Source organism: Monodelphis domestica, chromosome 2 (genome assembly GCF_027887165.1).
Source record: "Monodelphis domestica isolate mMonDom1 chromosome 2, mMonDom1.pri, whole genome shotgun sequence".
Taxonomy (NCBI): Eukaryota; Metazoa; Chordata; class Mammalia; order Didelphimorphia; family Didelphidae; genus Monodelphis; species Monodelphis domestica.
In genome coordinates, this window is record NC_077228.1 from 143,509,373 (window position 1) to 143,527,183 (window position 17,811).

Genomic DNA, 17,811 nt, shown 5'->3' on the forward strand with positions numbered 1-17,811 from the left:
AATAATTAAAATCAGTAAAACTAATTGCCATCAAGGTTTGGGCAAACAGGTAACTCATTCACATTCTTGTAGAATCTTTCTGCAGAGCAGTCTGGCAATTGGTAGAAATTCAACAAATAACTAACCATTTTGACTCAGAGATTCGTTGTTGGAAATATACACCCTGAAAGTATCATGGTGGCACAATTTGTTGTTAGAAAAAAAAGAATTAACTCAATGCAACCTAAATGTTTAACAATATGGGAGTAATTAAATACATCATGGTATATTAATGAAATCAAATACAGTAAGGTAGTTAAGATAAAAAAATTGAGAAATGTATAAAAATCTGGAAATGCCTTTTGAAATATTCTAAGTATAAAAAGTAGAATCAGCAGAACAGAGTCCACATGAATAATATAAAAAAAAATGAATGAAAGTGGATAAAGAATCTTGATGTAAATGTTAACATGCAGTGTAAAAAGATATTGTGCTAATTTGTTCCCTGGGGTTATTTGCATATAGTTATGAAGCAAGTTTTTATCAATTGCATAAATGTTCATTATCATTTAAAAAATTAATAAATAAAAAGGTCATTTGCTTAAGTGATATTCTACCAATGAGCACTGATTCCACCAAGAATAACTGAAAAATGGTGCTTATATAAATCAGGTAGTTCTTTCTAAAGAATCATAGGATTTATTTTTATAAGAAATTTTTAAAATAGTAACTTTAAAACATTACTGAAATATGTTTATACATTGACTTTTCAGTCTTTTGGGCCATAACTATTGCTTGTCCAAAATCACTTACTTATTTGCCATCTTCTATGTACTAAACCACTAAATATACCACCCGATCTCTAAATTTCTTTACCTTCATCATTACTTGACTATATTGTATTTATGTTAAGGGTTGTGACATATATAATGTAGACTATTGTTAATTGGCAAAAAAATGTTTAACTTCTAGGAACATAAATAGGGATGTCAATGATAATACATTATAAACTCTAGGGATCCTTAATTTCTGGGAACTTCAGAAACTAGCTTGGGACACTGGATCTCCAAAGCTGAGGCTGAGAGCATAGTTTCTTTCCTCTCCCCTCTTTTCAAATTATAATGGTCTTGCAACTTTTATCTTCCTTGATAGAGTTAGTGATATCACAATTCTCTTCCTAAATTTATTTGGATAAACTTATACCTTCTTACCAAATATTTTGCCACTAAAATGAAGACAGGGCCAAGTGTAGGAAACCATTTCTTAAAATTGCTTTAATAATGTTCTTCCAGTGCTCTATAGCTTTAGCCCCAGTTGCTAGCATTTGCATGATTAAATCAAAATTTCAAAAGACACCAAAAACTTTTTGAATAATAGGATTTTATCTAAAAATCTTGTGGATGAGATGTATCAGTGAACTTTTTTTCCCCTTATAAATCCTTACCTTCCATCATAGAATCAATACCACATATTAGTTTCCAGGCAGAAGAGTAGTAAGGACTAGGCAGTGGGAGTTAAGCAACTTGCCCAGGGTCACAAAGCTAGGAAGTATTGGAGACTAGATTTGAACCATAGCCCTCCCATCTCTAGGCTGGGCTCTCAATCCACTGAGCAACCTAGCCGCTACCCGACACCCCCCGTTAACTCTTAATAGAGTGCTCATGTATACCAATGAAAGTTTTTCTATTTTTTTCCAGTCTCGTTATTTTCAGTTCAAATAGCAGCAAAAGCAGAAAGATAGAAAAATGTAGCCTCTTTGTTGCAACATGATATGACAATCACCAAAAAGAATGGAGGGGAGAGGAGCAAGCTAGAGAATATTTAAGAATAATTGCCTCATTACTTTGTATTTAAACCGAATCATAAAATCCAATAGTTATATTCTACCCTAAAGCCACTGTTAACATCAGTTATTGCTTATAAAAGCCCTAGAAGAGAAAAAATTTCCCATCAAAGAAAGCATAAAGAATAAATAATAACCTCCTAAATAATGCTGCAAGTTAAACATATAGTCCTTATTTATAACAAAATCATGTCTGACTCTATGACTGATATAGACCATTAAGCATCAATGTAACATCTCCATGCCCTTCTTTTAAGACAGACTGCAGTACAGATTCACACAACTTGGTAAATTGAGAGTGGATATATAAATTAACTCTTTTAACAACTTTATCTTACTTTACATAATAGATTACTGTCACATTTTAGTTGTTCCAATTCTAGGCTAAGCACAATATGAGAGGAGTTATTTGAGTGAGAGCTGGTAGAATAGATAGAGCATAGGGCCTGGACTCAGGAAGATGAGTTCAAATCATTTTTCTACTTACTAGCTACTTGAGTCTCTTAAACTCTCTTTGCCTCAGTTTCCTTATAGCTATAACCTCGGCTGTTGTGAAGATTAAGTGACAATAATTTTAAAGTGCTTAGCACATAAATACCATGGAAATGTTACTCAATTATGCATTTATTTATTATGTGTGGTTTCTAGTAAATTTGCCCAAGTATATTTAACAGTATACTTCTTTTAAAAAAGCAAAAACAAAATAAAAAACCTAAGTCTTAAAAGATTAGAATGATGATCTTCAGCTAAGGAAATTAATTTAATAGGGATAAAAGCAGTCTTACACTTGCTTCAAAGATCAACTACAGAAGTATAGAAGATGGAGATATGACTAAATAATAGCTTCTATAAAGACTCAGAGTTTTTGAGATTGCAAGTTCAGCGAAAGTTTAGTCTTAGATTTCATCAAAAGGAATGATGTCCCACATGAAACATGTTATAGTTTTACTCTGCTCTGCCTTGTTTGATCAGATGCTATTTTCATTATCAGATATCACATTTTAGGAACAATTGATAAACTGACAAAGGGCCAAAGGATTATGGCCAGAATTGTGACCAAAAAAAGAGACATCACATGCAAGCATTGGTTGAATGAACTGAAGACATTTAGCCTGGAGAAGAGAAAATTTATGGGGTGTCATATCTATCTATCGATTTATCTATCTATCTATCTATCTAATAGGAGAGTTACAGAGGAATAGATTTGGCTCAGAATAAGAGCCAAATTACCTATTAATTAAACCTGTCAAAGAGTAGAATGAGCTGCCTCAAAAGGTTGTGCTCATCTTCCATCACTAAAGATGTTATCAAGGACATTACAGAAGATATTCCTATTCCAGTATAGGTAGGACTAGGTGTCTTTCTCCTGTTTGCCTTTGATTCATTTCCCCGAGCCAGCTGTGGCTGAGACTGCTATCATCATAGTTCAGGGCCTCGTTACCTCACGATTGAAGAGAATAATCTGCTGGTTAGTTTCCCTACTACAAATCTCTAACCATTCTCCATCTTCCACTCAGTGGTCAAAATGAACTTCCCTTAAATTTGACTGTCACCTTTCCACACTCTTGGCTTAGCACCATGCTTAGTACATGGTAGGTAAATTATAGGTTTAAAATATCAAATTTTGTGAGCAGATAGTGTTATAACTTGAATTCACTGACTATTGCATTTCTCCTAGTAGTTAAATCTGTTAGTTCTATACTGTTAGATTTAAAATGGTTGAGGTCTTAAACTGTAGTGAGTTAAAATGGTAGAAGATATAAATTGTGATAGATATAAGAGAGGGTGAGTAAATTTGATCGCAGAAAATATGTTTCACTACAGTGTCTTGGTTTTTAAATCAAATATAAGGTGGTCGCCAGGGAAATATTCCCAATTATTCAAATACCCAAATCAACTGGGTTTTATAGAGATTTTAATTAATACAAATGTGGAATTAAAGAAAAGAGAGAGAGAAAAAGGAAATAAGTATGAAGGGCCTTAAGCCAAAATGGCCTAGACCTGAGTCTTAAGAGAGAGAGATCAGTCAGTCAGTCTTTTAACACTCACCACAAGGTCCACCTAAGCAAGGATTCTAGTGACACCAGGCCAGCATCATCTCAGCTGCTTTCACCAGCTCCCTCCTCCATCTGAATGTTTCAGAATCAGTCCTTCCTCAATCTGAATGTTTCAGAGTGACCTCAGTTCTTCTCTGAGCTCTCATTTTTAAGGGCAAAATCTCCTATGTCACCTCCCCTAAGTTCTTCCATCTACCAATCACTGTAGATGTTTTCCAAAAGACAGCCCAATTTGAATTCACAGCTGAGTAGATTAATCTCTTTAGTAAATCAGGAAAAAAATGCTGCTGTGTTGACTAATTTCATTAAGAGAAAACCTCTGAGTAAGTTTTCACCTTTTAGGTCTAAGTAGTTTACAAGTTGCCCCACCTTTATAGGCACTTAGCATCCCATTATATCAATTCTAAAAATAGGCGTGGCTCAAAGAACTCCTTTCCTTTATAAGTATGGTTTTCAAGTACTTTCATTGTTTAGCAAGGAGTTTTCTGCCCTAAAGCATTCTTAAGTATGGGTGGAATAGAGGTCCTCCCATAGCAAGGAGTTTTCTCCCCTAAAGCAGTCCCAAGTAGGGATGGGGTAGAGATCCTCCCATAGCAAGGAGTTTTCACATTCAAGTAGAGTTCTCACTATCTGGTAGGGAATTATTTCAAGTAGGGAATTGGAGGATTCCTCAATGTGGAGTAAAATTTTTAATATTCATAAGTCTGTGAAATTTTAAGGTTTATAATACCTAGGTGATTTTTTTACTAACCTGATAAAACTGATTTTCACTTATTGTAGATTTGCCTCTATATGTGTTTGTGTGTATAAAATAAATAGCTGATCTGTATATATAGGTATAATTAAAAACCAAGCCAGATGTCTTCTTTATATGCCTTTACACATTTATTTCTGAGTTTAAACATGGACAGTATCTCTATTTTATGTTTCAAAGTAAATAAATACATCAGAATTCTGAATTCTTGCAGTATTATTCTTAGGTTGAATTTAATGAAAAAACTCTGAAGGATTTTGACAAACACTAATGGATTCCTATAGGAAACTATTTCCTGTGGATATTTTTTAAAAGTTGCTCATCTAACTGAGATGATTCAAGGAAGGTTCTTAAGTATCAAATAGGAAGATTTATTGGATGATAGGCTTCTCTTATGTTCTCTTAAAAGTGGAGCTTGGTGGAGGAGACTCAGCCTTTCCAAGTTTCATAGTCTTAAATTTTTACAACTTACGTGAAGATGACTTTAAAAATCATAGAGTCTTTGCTTGTTTTAAAGGTCTGTGAATGTAATTCATAAACATTTAATATAACATAATTTTCCACCCAGTACAAAGTAGGATCTTGTGGGATCTATAATTTCATCCTCAATATGAAGAGTGCTGAAAACTTTAGTGAACTTTGAATACATTTTATCCCCTTCCAGAAATAACTTACACAAATTGATCAAAGTGGTATTTTATGTTGTTGAAAAGCTGAGGATTTTTTTTTTTACTTTCTTTTCTAATACTTAGTTGGAAAATTTGATGTTGGATAAAGATGGCCACATAAAAATTACAGATTTTGGACTTTGCAAAGAAGGGATTACAGATGCAGCTACAATGAAGACATTTTGTGGTACACCTGAATACCTTGCACCTGAGGTAGGTTAAGGGAATTTTAAGTGAAAATCTATGCTAACATTATTAAGAAAAATATTTAAGATTTTAAAAAAATTATGCTACATATTTTTTCTTTCTTTGACTATGTAAAGTTTTTTTTTATTTTTATTTAAATTTTTTTTTAATGAGTCCCTTGGACTTCTCTTAGAATCTTGTTTTACTTATAATATTTTATAGCATCACAGCTGACCATTGTACTATATTTCTATTGTTGTATACAGTGTCCTTCTGGTTCTGTTCACTTAACTTTGCATCACTTCATATAAGTCTTTCCAGGTTTTTTTAAAAATTTTATTTGGTCAATTTCAAACATTATTCCTTGGTTACAAAAATCATATTCTATTCTTCCCTTCCCTCCCCCCACCATTCCCGTTGCCGACGCACAATTCCACTGGGTATTACGTGTGTCCTTGATCAGAACATATTTCCATGCTGTTGATGTTTGCACTAGGATGTTCCTTTAGTGTCTATATCCCCAGCCATATCCCCCTCAACCCATGTAATCAAGCAGTTGTTTTTCTTCTGTTCTTCTTCTTCTGTAATCAAGCAGTTGTTTTTCTTCTGTTCTTCTTCTTCTACTCCCACAGTTTTTTCTCTGAATGTGGATAGTGTTCTTTCTCATATCTGGGTTGTTCAGAATCACTGCATTGCCACTAATGGAGAAGTCCATTACAATTGATTGTACCACAATGTATCAGTATCTGTGTACAATGTTTCCTGGTTCTGCTCCTCTCACTCTGCATCACTTCCTGGAAGTTGTTCCAGTCTCCATGGAATTCCTCCACTTTATTATTACTTTTAGCACAATAGTACTCCGTCACCAACATATACCACAATTTGTTGTCATTCCCCAATTGAAGGGCATCCCTCTCATTTTCCAATTTTTTTGCCACCACGAAGAGCTCATATGCTACATATTTTTGACAGAAAGCCAAATTATATTTCACTTGTTTAAAGTATTACTGTAGTTTAAGCAATTCTTAAATATTAATATATAAATTCCCTTAGCAGTACAAGACTGATAGTAAGTGGATGCACTAACAATTTCATAATGAGAATAAATATTCTTTTTTTCGCTTTCCATATGATTTATTTCTTGCATCTTTTCTCCATATTTTATATCATTATCTAAAATATCATACTTATGCCTGATAAATTTTGACAATGTCAAATTATATGACTTCTTTAATAAGACTATTGCTTGTGGTTTTATAAACCTTAGGATGAGCTACACTTCAAAACAAAAGAATAAACATAAGTAAATTCCATTATATTGGTGCCAATAGAATTTGGGAACAATAATGTGTGTTCACACGGAATCTTTTTGCATATGTCAAAATGACATAAGATTCCTTAAAACATTTAACAATAGACTATTTTTTCAATCTAATTATTAATATTAATCAAGACATAAAGCAGGAAAGGTATGCTGGCCAAAGGCATTTGCTACTGTCATGGAGAAGCTGTGGAGAAAGGATTTGTTAAAGGTGATAAAGTCCTCCAGATGTTGTCCATTGATGATATAGTACTGATTACATCAAGCCATAGAACACAGTAAGCCATTTAAGTGAAATCCATAAACAGCAAAAAGAGTTAAGTCTTTCCACACTGGAAGAAAATAATTGAATGAATGGGATTCACTCTGAACTTAGTTGTATCATCTTGTTTGATGTTGGAGGAATACCTGGCCAATAAAAATATCTACATAGAAGAGAGTGTGACAGATATGACTATAGCAGACTCTGGTACTATGGAAGTTGAGGGTAGTGGATTGCTTGAATTTGGAGTTCTGAGCTGTAGTGGACTAAGCCAATTGGGTTTTCCCACTAAATCTGGCACCAATGTTGTAAGCCTTCGGGAGGAGGGAATGAGGGATCAGACTGCCTAAATTGGAGCTTACTGCACCAAATAAGATCACATTAGTAAAAGTGTTTAGGACCATGCCTTGAAGTCATTTAGTTTTTCACTCATGTCTTATTCTTCATGACTCTGTAGGCCATACTATACAGGAGGTTTTCTTAGCCAAGATACTGGAGCAGTTTGTCATTTCTTTTTCTAGTGGATTAAGGCAAACAAGTTGAGTGACTAGTCCAGAGCCACACAGCTAATAGATGGCTTTGGCAAGTTTTGAACTTCAGTCTTCCTGACTTATAAGCCTAACACTATATTAACTGATGAGCCTAGCTACATCTACCTGGCACATAATATATGTTAAAAGAAATGTTTATATCTTCTCCCCCCCACCCATCCCACCAATCCTGTCAGAAACAAATTATGTCAAAGCTTCCAGGATGATTAACATGGGAAGGGGACAAGATAAGGAGACCTGGTTTCAAAAAATAAAATCAAACAAGTTTAAACAAAAAAGAGAAATTAACAAAATCTACGTAAGGGTACCACATAGTAATAAGGATTTTGGAAAACCAAGATGCAGTTTATAGTATGCCATTTTTGAGAAGAAGAAAAAAGATAGTATAATTTAGAGATAATGTAGCCATATGTTTTGCCTTAAATAGAAAATGGTAGTTCTTAGATATTAGGAATCAGTAGTGGTTACAAATTTGGTATGAGTTATTAATATCATTAGCATTCATAAATATTTCCACTGGAAAATTCTAATTATTTAGATGTATAATTTTCATTGAGAAAATTTTGAGTTTCATAAAATCAAGTGCTAATATTTTAAATGTAGTTAATTTCAAATAACATAATTTGTGGAGATATCAGAATCATTACTCTCTGTAATATCAAATATACTAGAATTATAATTTCAATTTCATTTAATGCATCAGGTAAAAAACCTTATTCTGTTGTTGCTGTTTTTTAAACCCCTACCTTCCATCTTGGAATCAATTTTGTGTATTGGATCCAAGGCAGAAGAATGGTAAGGGTTAGGCAATGGGGGTTAAGTTACTCAGCTAGGGTCACACAGCTGGGAAGTATCTGAGGCCAGATTTTAACCTAGGACCTCTCATCTCTAGGCCTGGCTCTCAATCCACTGAGCTACCCAGCTGCCCCGCCTTATTGTCTTAAATGAGAAACAATATCATGCAGTTTTTTAAATATTGTTTTAATAAATATAAAGGGGGAAAGTTGTTTGTTTCTACAAAATTTATTTGTCTGTGCTGTACATTTGCCATATTTAGCATAACAGAATTATTATGTCACAATTAGAGGGAAATATTTCTAAAGAAGATAATTAAATTCATTTCAGAAACAGATGATCTCCCAAGAAACCAATATTTTGTTTCCTGTGTAAATGTACTCAAGAACAAAATACAAGAAGTACAAGTTAAGAAAACTTTGATTCTTTCAAAATAGGCTTTTTTTCTAAAAAAAAAAAAAGAATTATGAATTGTTTTTATTAAGAACATGTTTTGTTTCTTGTTTTCAAAAACTTATATATTTTGCAAAGAATTTAATAGAATTTGATGTTATTAAAATATGATCACATTCTTAGGAATTAGAAACCAAGCTGTACAGCTTATCATTTTGATGGGTTATCTGTACAGAAAAGTCATGAACACTATTACTTTGGCTACTACTGTTTGAGGTTGCTGACTCTTGAAATAACTAATTTTTAATAAAATTTTATTATGGACAATCATGAGTGACTGAAGTGCTACTTTGACACCTTTTAATTTGATGCTAATTGCCCTTGGTTCTTGAAGGTTCTATTTGCAGTGTACTAGTTTTTAGAGGTCCTACCATGCTGCTAAGGCAGCTAGTATAGGTCTGGAGATGTTTTTTATACACAGAATTTTATGAAGAGTGCTTACCTTGTGTTTGAGATGTTGAGGGAGAATATATTTCATCTTTAATGTTACACAGATCTTTGAAATATTTGTCATACACATCACTTATATAATTATGATAGCTTAAAATATAAATATTATACATTTTGAAAAAGAAATAAAAGTTTAACTCAAAACTATTACGATTATTTCTACATCTGCCCTTTTCTTTCATTGATATCTCAGGTTCATTTGAATCCTGAACATATTGAATATATTATTTTCAATGCTTGGTAGCTATAAGAATAATAGTCTTGTCTCAGACCAGAAATATTTTCATGCAAGTTCTATTGACTTCTAAAGAAGAAAGTATTTTCTCTTTCATGTTCATTTTGATAAGTTGTTTCATAAAACATAACTTGTTGCAAACTACTTCTTGTGATGCTTATCTCTCTCATCTTTGTTACTATGTTTTGATTTTGACATTTTTGTGGTATAGTCAAATACTATAAGTGTAAAATAATTAATCAGAGACATGATTATTCAAAACTTTTGTGAGAAACTATTTTGTCTTGAAGGTAAAATATTTGAAACATTTTCAACATGTGGTTCAGATTTCATATATCCAAGAAGGTTTAGTTATGTTCAATTGAAAAAGAATCTTTAGGAAAGTATTTACTTTTTATTGTCATATTGTTTGAATTATGTTTTAATTGGATTTAGATTTGAAAGTAATTACAGCTGGCTACAAAGATCAACATAAATTCATGTGTGCTATGTATTAAAACTACAGTGTTAGAATACAACTATATCCTATTTTACGTTGGTAACATGAGTTGATGAAGGCTAGAGTGTCTTCAGTTTGCAAAGTTGACCTTTTAAAATTGTGCTTTTAAGGAATTATAAAGACAGCCTTGACAGGTATTCAAATGTAACATACCTATATTTTCAAATGCTCTAGTGATAGAATTTGAAATAGCTATCATGCTAGAATTTCTCATATTTTTAAGGAATAAACTTGCCCTGAAATAAAATTGACCCCACAAAGATATACATATGTATGTGTGTATATATTTAAATATATATATGTGTATATATATATATGCAGTGAATATTGTATTTCTCACCCAAAAAGTTATGGAGTAAAGTAGAAATAGCATATAAACTCTTGCTGTTGAAATTTTACTATTTGGTATGGCTCTCATTGAATCTACACTGTTTTATGCGGTGCTAATTATTTAGAGTCTCAGCTTTGGTCTTGAGTTAGCAGTACCTGATCAACTTTCCAACTGTAAAACAGTTTGAAAATCAAATGTAGCTTACATGCAAGACCCAACAAAATTAAAAGTGTTAAGTACGTTTTGGCAGTTCACTTTTATTATGCCCAGTTCTCAAATGTACCAGCAGATAATCATCTGAATGTTAGTTATTTTTCACATGCTTATGTGATCACACAAAAAGTACATGCTAAAAAGAAGCAGATGGTGACAGATGGGGAAGGTTGAATAAGGTGGTTTTGGAAACCTAGAGAAATGCACTTCTGTAATCGTGTCAAAATAAAAATTATTTGATAGTCAAGTTAGAACTAACAGAAAGACATTACTAAAATGATTCAATTGTAAGGAAATATATTTTAGCAAGGTTTAGCTGGTATTTAGAAAAATGTTTACAGTTGTATTTCATCCAAATATAAAATATGATTTTATTCAAATAATGAAGGACATCATTTTGATGCATTTTTCTTACTTTTCTAAACACCTCTGGCAAGTACATTTACCTCTAATTTTACTCAGCTTTTTTGGTCACCTGTTTATAGAGTGCTTCTTTATATAATACCTACTTTTATGGCAAAACCTGAACTAATGACATGAGAATGTTTTAATAACTTTTATTTCCAGTTAGGTAGAAATATTTGCTCATTTATATCACAATGCTATATAGCAAAAAATAAATAATAAAATCTTGGAAATTCATAGATTTATTTATACTCAAATCCCACTGCTAATAACTCAATTATTCTTTGTGATCAGGAAGAGATGGAAGTGCTAGGCAAATTAAAGGTCAGTACACAGAGATTTTTTTAGTAAGTAATTTGGTATTACATGGAGCAAATGTAATTAGTTGTTTTCTTTTTTTCTCTTTTTGGAGAGTGCAGATATATTTTACTTAAAATAAGAGACACAAATTATGTCTGTCTCTATAAAGTAGAAATATCTTATTCAGCATTTTGTTTCTGAGCCTTTTATTGATGTTTCTAAAATCAGGGTCAAAAGAAGTACATTGACACCCTTAAACCAGAGGAAGAAATATATGTAATTAATTATACAATTAATTATATGGTGACTAGCATAAATGTTTTACGTCATCTTCCCTAAGAATCCATAAGACACATTGAAACTGTTGTCTTAAGGTTATGGGTGTTTTTTTTTTCCAGTTTCCAATCTTTTTGTGAAAAGAAATATCTCCATGACTAGCATGAGTAAACGCATAATAAATGCTTGTCGACTGACTTACGTGGTCATGTCAAGTCAAAAGTCATTAAGCATCAATTAAGCCTCTCCCATGTGGCAATCACCATGCTAAGTTTTGGAGAACAACCTTCTTCCACACACAAAAGCCTTTCTATACACACACCCTCAACAAAGTATCCACATTTTCTCCAGAATCTTCACTGATTGGTACTGATTTAAGTGCATTTATATTCTTGGGGGCACTTTTCAGATGTTAATCTTATGATACTACTGTAATACAGGTTCATATGTCCTGAGGAGAAATTGAGAGAAAGGATCATAGTGACCCATTTAGGTAGATGTAACATTTATATTTTGAATTGCTATTCAAGAACATCTATACTAAATTACTGGTAATATTTTTGGATCTTCCTAAACCACTACCTTGTCATTAGCTGTGGTTCATATATGAACTAAAATTACTTGTATCCCTAGCCCAGAAGGAGCCGTGTAGAGTCTGTAGCACCAAAGTGTTGTTTTCCTTGATTGATGTACTTGCTTCCTTGGCAGGAATTCTCAGAATTCCCACATTCAGTGCTCTTTCTTGGACAGCTTTGTGATTCTGTAACTTCCATGTGAAGTTTAAATAAGAGCTTTCTGAAACCAGAGAACTCAAAGCAAAATCACCAGTATTTCTTCTGGTCAGTCTGCAGCTATTCCTCTCAGATTTTCCCTAAGGTCAATGCCACAAAAGCCACAAAGAATTCCCTATTCGGGCTATTTACAAAGACATAGCTAATTGTGGCACTAGAGTAGAACTATAGGAAACAATCTTTTAAAAGCCATTTTATTGAAAAGATTGTATATGTATCCATTTGAGTATTTTCTTGTCATATATTTTCCCGTTTGAGCTACAGTTTGCTTTTTAAGTTCAGTAGCCTTGAAGTATGTATGCGTATGTATGTATGTATGTATGTATGTATGTATGTATGTATGTGTGTATGTGTTAAGGATGAGCTACACAACTTATTACTTTCTAATTTAAAGCAAATGACATTTGTATTTTCAGTCTCATAAGAATTTTTATACAGGAAAATAAATTATAATAAAATTACAAAGAAGATGTGATATAAATGGTACATTTTGAAGAAAAAATATATTCTCTTTATTGAAAAGAAATTCAACCTCATACTACTTAATAATTTTAAAGTTGTATTAGAAAATCCTTATTGTCATAGTCTTTGGTAAGCAAGTATCTTTGATGATAAAAGTACAAGATAGGCTTATATAGATAATAAAAAGGGTATATTAGTCACCAGAAATATAAGGTTAATAGGCAACATTAAAAAAATGAATTAACAGTAATTTAGTGCATCTAAGTTCGCAGTTTACTTTCACAACATAGGTGTGCAGACAGTTTGTTTAGATGTTTAATTTTCCCCCCATCTGTTCTGTCAAAATTATTGATTGAGCAGTAAGCCACTCCAGGGCATGCATTACCTTCTTATAATTGCGTGCCTTAGGTATGTTTTGTGGCCCTGTGAGCAAGCTGCAAGAGGGGTTCTTTCAGCCACCCAGCAAATCCTAATTGGAATAAGAATGATTCAGTCATTCATGATGTGAGGTGAAGATGTTTTTAAAGTTCCATCAATTAAATACATGTCCTGGAAATGTTAGTTCTCCATGTCTTTTTAGAATATGGGGTCTCCTATCTCTAGTTGTCCTTTTAAAATTTAGTTTGAAAAAATAATTATTCTAAGAAAGCAAAGTCTACTATAATAATAGCCATTTAAGGGAGAGCTTTAAAAAAAAAAACAATTCTTTTTGTCTAGCTACTTTAATAATAGGAAGTATCCACATCAGATAATTATCATGCAAAATGACACGTTCTTTCTACTCTTAGAATCCCTGAAATTTAAATCTCCATATGGCAGAGAGTAAAATAACTTCTTGTTCCTGGTAAAAAATTATGGAGAGTAAAATTTTGCTTCTTTAATAATTCAGTCATTAAGCATTTATTAAGCACCTGTTATATATCAGACACTGTGCTAACAAATACTTATGCAATTTTAGTGCCCAGTAAGAATAAGATAAATTTGGAAGATCAGGAAAGGCTTCGTGTGAAAAGAGTATTTTTGGTAATATTAAAAATTAATTATATTATCACAAAGAGAGTACATATTTCTGTTTTCTTCATTGGTTTCCTTTTCCCTGCCCCCTTTTATTCCTGTCTTGGTATTTGGATAGTTATTTGGTTAAAGCATACCTTGGGGTAACTAGGTGGCTCAGTGGATTAAGAGCCAGGCTAGAGACAGAGGGTCTTGGGTTCAAATGTGGCTTGAGATCCTGCCCAGTTCTATGACCCTGGACAAGTCACTTAATTTCCATTACCTAGACCTTCCTACTCTTCTTTCTTGGAACACAGTATTGATTCTATGATGGAAAGAAAGGATTTAAAAGAAAACAAAAAAAGTGTATCATTGGCTGTCAAAGACTTTTCCATGACAGGGTATGGTCATTAAGCAGAATTTCTGTTTCATAGACACTACTTATTTGTAATCAGAACTGGGACAAAGTCTTTACTCATCCTAGGTAAGTTTTGAAAGTTGTATTTCCCTATATTGTATTGTATTATTGTATTGTATAAGTTGTATTTCCCTATAAACTTGATTTCACATAAAATATTTACATATCATTGAGTGAATAATTTTCTGGCCTTAATAATATTCAAGATGGCATAGTTAATAGCACGTTGGCTTTAGAGTCAGGATGACCTCTGCTCATATCCAGACTTTTCATGTACTCAGTGTGTGACGATGGTCATTTAACCTCTTAGTGCCTCTGAATAACTTCCTAATCATACAGACTGCACTGAGTTCTGGATCTGTTTCCACACCGGGTATTCTTCTCACCAATGAAGTCACAGCTTTAGAAAACAAAGTGTGCATTGATAATAATAACTAACTTTTGTATGTAGCACTTTAAAATTTTCAATTGCTTTACATATATTCTATCAATCAATCCTGAACAACACTATGCGGTAGGTCCTATTGTTAGTACCAGTTTACCATTAAGGAAAGTGAGGCTGAGACAGGTTAAGTTATTTATTTACCCAGGCCTCAGAGCTACTAAATATCTGAGACAAGTTCTGACTCAGACCCTCCCTTGAAGTATTTTATTTTGAAAAAGAAATACCTATAAAATTAAAAATACTTTCGCATTTAAAACTTAATTTAAAATTTTACATTTAAGCTTTACAATGATTTCTGGGGCCAGTCTATCAGTATCAGAATTTTACCTGAATGTTACATCCTATACAGTCTAATATTGATGTCTAAACTTGGTATGGAGATGATTAAAGTCTCTTGAAGGATGGGCCAGGAGAACACAAGATTGGGCAGATCCCACAGAGCTACAAAAGTGGTAAATGGGCCTCATAATGGGTTGTTTGTCTTCATGTTTTGACCAGCTTGAACCTATGATTAGAAACATATCACCAAAAGACTGGACAGTAGGTGCTATTTTTTATCCTAAGAAAACAGCTCTCAAAGATCATATGCCAAATTAGGAGAGGGAGTTCTTTCTCAATGCCAATAAAACCACAAGTCCTTGAATTTTTAAAATAAGTTTTAAGGGGCATATTTACCCATGGTATTTTCATATCAGTAAGTTATATCTTATTTGAATTATGCTGTGTAATATTTTTCACTTTTAGGGTTACATCATTCATTACCACTGAGTTTGAATAAGCCTGCCTAACAATCGGAAGAAAATAGTCACAGTTGAGCCTCTTTGATGAGGAAAATCAACAAAGACCAGAAAGGAGCCAGATACTTAAGGCCATGTGCACAAGGGAGGTTTAGTATTTGAGAAAGATAATCAAATTAGAGGAAAGAAGGATACTGAATTGTCTGTTGAATATAGTAAGTTGTATCTAGCAATAGTATATTAAAGAAGGAGAAGAGAGTCAGTTCAGATGAATAGCTCAAAGCCTATTCCAAACTATATTCCTATGGATGGAATTTTTTTTTATCATTTCATTTTTGGGATTATCCAGTTTGTCATTTTTTTAGATAAGTAAGGAATGTGACTATGTGATTATGGTTTTGGACAGAACTCTTTCTCATCTTAAAGACCTGAATTGATAGTAAAGGATCTTTGGTTAAAGAAGACTGACTCAGGTGGCTTTTTTATTTCACTTTAAAAAAATCATCTATAACTTGAGTTGGTATGTCAAGTCAACAAGGAGTACATATTTCCCTCAGAATGAAGTAATATTTTAAGTGCTTATAAATGTAGCTATATATGTATATGTGTGATATATAATATTACACATCACTTAAAGATTGCATAGTCAGAAGGAAACATTTATATTTTAGAAATTGATATTCATTTTACAAAGCTGTATAAAATTTATTTTACTTTAATTTGAAACAGATTTTTCTATAATGCACTTTAATTTTTTTCATTTGCTTATTTCTCTTCAAAAATAAAACCTTTTTTTGCAGTCACTTTCCCTTCTGGCTGCAAACCAGGTATTTAAACAAAAATAAAGGGTTGCCAGTTTTGCCAGCTGGGGATGAGAACCCGGCTGGTGATATGCGGGTTCGGGAGGCAGTTAATCCAGCTTTTATGCTTTTTATGGTTTTATGAAAAAAGAGGTTAAAAGCCACATTTGGCTCTTTTTTTGGGACCACTATTTTGTTGCTATTGTGGGAATGCAGTATAAGGTTTGCTGAGACAATTAGATATGTCCCACATGAAGTACACCCTCCTTATTGGCTATGAATTATTTCCTAAAGTAGTAACCACAAATGTGAAAGTTACACATGAACAACTTATTCCAATATAAGTATATAAAGAATCTCTTATTCCCATTAAATTACTTTTTTTTCAACTTTATACCCATATTTTTTTTTATTTCATGGAAATGAAAATAAATTCTTATCACTTAAAATATTTTTTCTCTAAAAGTAAAAATTAACATTTGGAGTATGACATCTCCCATATAATTTCTTGCTTAGGTTATAAACTCTCAAAGGTTTTTACTAATAAAGAGGTATTACATTCTTCCTTCATCAAGCTAATGAATAATGTTTGCTCCAACTTATCTTTTTTCCTCAAATAAAAATTGCTTTCAGAATTCTTTTAGATCCTGCCTAATTAAAATCTTGACCTTTTCTTTTAAGAATATATGTCGTTAGGCAGTAAAATTTTTAGTGTGTATATATGCCTGTCTCTGTCTCTTTTTTTCTCTCTCTCTCTCTATGTATGTGTGTATACATATATTTATTTGATGATGAATCTAGTAAGTAGTTTAGCAGACACTCAGTAAATTCACATTTTTTTATGGATTCTTTTTAAATGCTTTTGCCCTTGAAAATTCCTCAAATATTGAATGGCTCTTGGCCTCTAGATTTTTGGTATAAGTAGGTAATAACTTAGTAATATCAGATTTATTTATCCTTTGAATCCATATTTATACTCTGAATAACACTCTACCTCCTTCCCTTTTCTTTCTGCCCCCTCCTCCCCAGCCACCAGAAAATCGAAAGAACATTGGATTTGGAGTCAGAGGACCTGGGCTTGAATCCTTGCTTTGCTACATATTACATAAGTGAATTTGAGCAAGTTATACCACTGTTTGGGCTCCATATTTTCCTCATCTGTGAAATGAGCGAGTTGAAATAGTAGCTCTAGGTTTATCTTGTAACCATTTTAATATTTTAGTTGACTCCTGTAATGATTGAAACCATAAAAGAAAATTTCTGTTGAGTTGGACTGCATAAGAATTTGAATTTTGAGCACAGCTATATTATTCTATCCTTTAGATAACTGCTGACTATCTTCTTAGAAATCAGCCTCAAATTTCTTTAATTTGCTACCTATGATGTCTTGGATATGAATTTCCTTTTCCTTTCTTTTTCATGTAGTCATTATTTTCTTTCCTTTCTTCACAATATCTATTGGTATGAGAGCATTTTTCTTCTGGCTTAATACCTCTGTGAAATTTCTCTCTTAGAGAGACAGTATTTACATGCAGAAATAAGACCATGTCTCAAAAGAAACATCTAGCATTGGCTGTTCCCCTTTTT

General features: G+C 32.6%; 1 protein-coding gene across 9 annotated transcripts in view; it reads left to right on the forward strand.

Moving 5' to 3' along the window:
* The window catches only part of AKT3 (AKT serine/threonine kinase 3), a 443,431-nt gene that overhangs the window by 364,068 nt on the left and 61,552 nt on the right, over positions 1-17,811 (forward strand). For all 9 annotated transcript variants that reach the window (XM_056814176.1, XM_007481547.3, XM_056814178.1 and 6 more), the window contains one exon: positions 5,386-5,514. In XM_056814176.1, the coding sequence (XP_056670154.1) occupies positions 5,386-5,514 (129 nt within the window). The remainder of the gene's footprint in view (positions 1-5,385; positions 5,515-17,811) is intronic.